The following is a 4,476-nucleotide window of genomic DNA, read 5'->3' as shown; positions in this document are numbered from 1 at the left end:
CAGCATGCAATAGAGATCGATTTTGTCCCACCTTTATTAGAATGGTGTCTTGCACGTATAAAAATGACTTCACAATGCAAAACACAGTAGCAGGTTTCCTATTAGACATGTAAATCAGTACTTCTACCTTTTTTAAATTGTGAACGGTATGCGTTTTACTCGCGTATTACATAAAAATGTAATTTTAATATTAGTGTAATTATTTTAACATGAGTTTAGGAACTGAATAATAAAAAGGAAAAATAAAACACTGCTTAGTATTGTGCCTTTAGTTAGCTAAAGCATAGCGGGATTCAAAACAAGCACAAGCAAATTATAAGAGTCCTTACGCCAGCATTTCATTTGAAGGAATAGTTTAAATCATCATTTACTCACACTCACGTTTTTACAAGCCTGTACGAATTTATTTTGTCTGCTGAAGACAAATGATGATATTTTGAAAAACACTGGTAACCAAACAGTTTCTTATCCCCACTGACTTTCCACCAATACTACAGAAGTCAATGGGAACCGGCAACCGTTTGGTTAGACACTCTTCAAATATCTTTATGTACAACAGAAGATAGAAACTCATACAGGTTTAGAGCAACTTGAGGGCGAGTAAATTATAGTTTCATTTTTGGGTGAAATGTCCCTTTAAGGCTCAGAAGTTTCAAATGTTTTTGAAAAACTCATTTATTAGAACAAATACAATAGAAACCTTAATACCGTGGAATCACTATAATTTAAGAACTTCATATTTAAAAGGTTTTAAAACAATTTATGTCTGTGATGGCAAAGCTGAAGTTTACTCCAGTCTTGTCTCACATGATCCTACAGAAATCAATCTAATATGCTGATTCAGTGCTAAAACATTTATCAAATGAAGAAAAGAACTAGATGCATTTTCTCAGAATTCTATGATGAATAGAAATTGAATTAAAAACTATTTTAACACTATGAATGTCTTTACAGTCACTTTTGATCAAGGTAATGTACCCTTTCTGGATTAAAGAACTACTTTTCAAATTAAGCTTAATCTTTTTAACAGTAGCATATACACACACACCGATCTTGCCACCCTTGGCATAAGGTGCCAGCAGGTCTACGACCTTGATTCCAGTGACCAGAATCTCCTGCTCGACACTCATGTCTGTGAATTCTGGGGCCTCCGCATGGATGGGGGCAGTCCTGGATAACAGATCACACACAACATTCAATTATGTACTTTACAAGAGGATTAACGCTTCTTAAATGAGCTTGCAAACACATATTTTAGCCTTCATAATACCAAAGACTATAGAATACCCAAGACGTGTCACTCGTGTATAGTTTTGAATGGAGAAAAATGCAACCTGAGAAATAAGGTTTGTTTTTTTTAAACGCTATTTGAGCAAAAATATTTATGATACAGTTGTCAGATTTCACTGGTGATTTCAAATATGAATTTATCATAAGCTTGGCGACCAGTTTTAGAGAATTTGAGGTTTCCGTTCAAAGAGATAGAAGCTGCATTTGCTTGCATGAGAGGCGTTTCAAAGATGGCCGCCAAGTGACATGAATTGCCTTAAACCAGGGGTGCCCAAACTCGGTCCTGGAGGGCCGGTGTCCTGCAGAGTTCAGCTCCAACTTGCCTCAACACACCTGACTGGAAGTTTCTATGTCTAGTACAGTGGTTCCCAAACCTGTTCTGGAGGCCCCCCTGCCCTGCACATTTTGTATAGGCCCTTTCGCACCGCTTTAGTTCCAGAACTAAAATGGACAGTACTAAAGTACGGAGACGATTTTGCGCGAACTATTTCCCAGTACTATTTAAAGGGTTGCATTCGCACCGACAGCATGTACTAGGAAGTGACGTAAGCCGGTCGACAGCGACGTCATTTGTGCGCGGCATTCAACAACAGAAACAAAGAAGAACAACATTAACAACAGGAGGATGGAGGACATTGTGATCGGAGCTGTGTTTTTGTTGTCTCGCGGGTTTCACAATAACGGACATGGAATGTCGACGTATATGTAAAGCGATTGAAAGAACGGAAAGGAGGACTAAGAATCTCCAATGACAACTGGCAGTGCTACATGTGCCTGCACTTCAGCGTCCGTCCATCCATCGCTGTTCTCCATACTTGCGAAATAAGTTGACATGCTTACAGTACGTCTACACAGAGTTTTAAATCATGGCGGGTGAGGGTGTTTTCGTACGCGTTTGGCCAATCAATGTCTACTTGCGTCACGGGTAGTACCAGTTGTGCTGGTTAGACCCTGCTCCGGAGTAGGAGCTAATTTGGTTCTCGAAAAAGGCAGTCCGGTACTAAAATCGCTCCCGGTTCCGGTGGTGCGAACACGCCGAAAAGTGGGTAGTTCCACAATTAGTTCTGGTACTATGAAAAGGTTCCTGCGGTGCGAAAGGCCCTTATGTCTCCCTAATCAGACATACCCAATTTAGTTCCTGCAGTCTCTACTAACGAGCTGATGAGTGGAATCAGGTGTGTTAGATAAGGGAGACATACAAAAGATGCAGGGCAGGGGGGCCTCTAGGACAGGTTTGGGAAGCACTGGTCTAGTAAGAGCTTGATTAGCTGGTTCAGGTGTGTTTAATTAGGGTTGGAGCTAAACTCTGCAGGACACCGGCTCTCCAGGACCAAGTTTGGACAGCCCTGCTTTAAAGGGACATTGATAATACTCACTGTTTTGTGGTAATTAGTCCTCTCTCGTCAATGGGCTCACCGATGACATTCATGATCCTGCCAAGCGTCTCAGGTCCCACAGGGATTCTGATGGGGGCACCGGTGTCAAGAACCTTCTGACCGCGCACCAGTCCCTCAGTACCGTCCATAGCGATGGTGCGGACAGTGTTCTCACCTAAAGAGCAAAAAGAGTTACTTCGCAAACCGGTCATGACTTTACCATTCAGATGTACTTGATTGGGTAAAGCTTCAGTCTCGTTACCCAGATGCTGAGCCACCTCGAGGACTAGCCTAGTGTCACGGCCGGCCACTTCCAGGGCATTGAGAATAGGGGGCAGATCCTCGTCGAACTGGACGTCCACAACGGCGCCGATGACCGCGACGATTCGCCCGCTGGCGACGGCAGCAGCTGCGGCAGGAGCGGCATAATCCCTGCCTGAGAGAGAGAGAGGAGGAGAAACAGCGGAATATCGCATGAAACTGAGCATCTGTAATAGAAACATTGAAAAACATGCATATGCACGCTCGAAAGCTTATATTTTGATTAGTCACTAATATAGTTTATATTTGCTCGGTGTCCTGAGAAATCAAAACAGGCTAGTGAATGAACGCACGCAAGCCGATGTTCTAGATTTTAAAAGGGATTTGCCTGCAATCTGCATTTATAGCTTGTAACTAAATGTCTAGAAATGTGTTTGCATTAACTCGTGATCTTATTCCACAAGGTTTATTCTGTACCATGACCTCGCGAGCTGCGAACAAGCTAGCATGATAAAGGTCATTCCGGTTTTCACACCAAACAGACTTAGCTGTTGTCATCAAATGAAGTACTCCGCTATGTCAGTTTATTTGCAGCAGATGTAGCACATCTGGCGAAGGCAATCATTGGAAACGTTGACGGTGAAACTTTGCGGCCTGCGCTTGCTGTCCGCATGCTGCCATTTAGCAGTCTAGCACTGACGCTGCTGTCAGAAGAGCTGCTTTAAAACCAAGCGTTTCGAAAACCAACGAATTCTACTTACGAGAAACCAGTGCCGCTGGAGCTCCGTTGAGAGCCTTCAGGGAGGTCACCCCGGGCTTGAGAGCTTGCAAAGCCCCGGTGCAGCAGCGTCCCACAGCCCCCAACATGGTTATAATGGCTGAAGATGGAATGAGGCAGAGGCTCGGCAGCTTATATACAGTGCCGCTAGAGTCCGACAATGCGCATGCGCAGCAGACATGGCGCCACACTGAGCGTCTGCGCATGCGTCAGTGTTGTTGAAGGACAGACTGGGCATCGTTACCATAGACCTAATAAATACTATTATTTATTATACATTTATTTATTATGTCTATGATCGTTACAATGAACTGAAATAGCTTTATACTGCATCTGCAGGAACAATGATGTCGACGATTTTGGTCAAATGTAATACACTAGTATACATGTATAAGTTTGCATTTACGTAAACATAATGGATCAATACCAGAACGCTTTATTATTATTATTATACAGAATGTGTAGTAGATGCAGTATTCGCAGGTGGCAAGTATTTACGCGTGGTCCTCATCTGTTTTAGAGAATAACAAATATGAAATGCTTTTTAGCAGATGAAACATTAAGTCGAATCTCACACTTTCTTGCATGCATAGTTTTGCCAGTGTCTACAAGTACTAGTGTATGTTTACCAGTCTGTGACCTGTAGGTGTCGGTGTTGTGTAAACGTTCTTCAGTCATCAAGACTGGACCTTTATTGGTCAAAAGACAGTTGCTGTCTCTGTACTGTCTTATATGTAGGTCTTATAGTATGCATACTAGCAGTAAAATGTT

The 4,476-nt window shown here is 42.6% G+C and overlaps 1 protein-coding gene across 1 annotated transcript; it reads right to left on the bottom strand.

Annotated features, from left to right (window-relative positions):
• Positions 1–889: 889 nt before the first annotated feature.
• LOC107572941 (ATP synthase subunit beta, mitochondrial-like) lies at positions 890–3,840 on the bottom strand. The gene is made up of 5 exons (XM_016259380.1): positions 3,689–3,840; positions 2,929–3,102; positions 2,667–2,841; positions 1,049–1,170; positions 890–897 (listed from the first exon to the last, which is right to left on the bottom strand). Exons 1-5 carry the CDS (start codon positions 3,792–3,794, stop codon positions 890–892), a joined length of 585 nt encoding a protein of 194 aa, XP_016114866.1. The 5' UTR covers positions 3,795–3,840.
• Between the last annotated feature and the right edge of the window lie 636 nt (positions 3,841–4,476).

The sequence above is a fragment of the Sinocyclocheilus grahami genome, unplaced genomic scaffold (genome assembly GCF_001515645.1).
Source record: "Sinocyclocheilus grahami isolate Dianchi unplaced genomic scaffold, SAMN03320097.WGS_v1.1 scaffold1837.1, whole genome shotgun sequence".
Classification (NCBI taxonomy): domain Eukaryota; kingdom Metazoa; phylum Chordata; class Actinopteri; order Cypriniformes; family Cyprinidae; genus Sinocyclocheilus; species Sinocyclocheilus grahami.
Note: the sequence above shows the minus strand (reverse complement) of the source record. Positions and strands in the feature narration are given on the sequence as shown.

Coding starts and splice junctions, on each gene's coding strand:
- LOC107572941 (XM_016259380.1), bottom strand. CDS start 3,794: ATGTTGGGGGCTGTGGGACGCTGCTGCACCGGGGCTTTGCAAGCTCTC. Junction 3,103..3,688: donor TCCAGCGGCACTGGTTTCTC/GTAAGTAGAATT, acceptor TCTCTCTCTCAG/GCAGGGATTATGCCGCTCCT. Junction 2,842..2,928: donor CGAGGTGGCTCAGCATCTGG/GTAACGAGACTG, acceptor TTTGCTCTTTAG/GTGAGAACACTGTCCGCACC.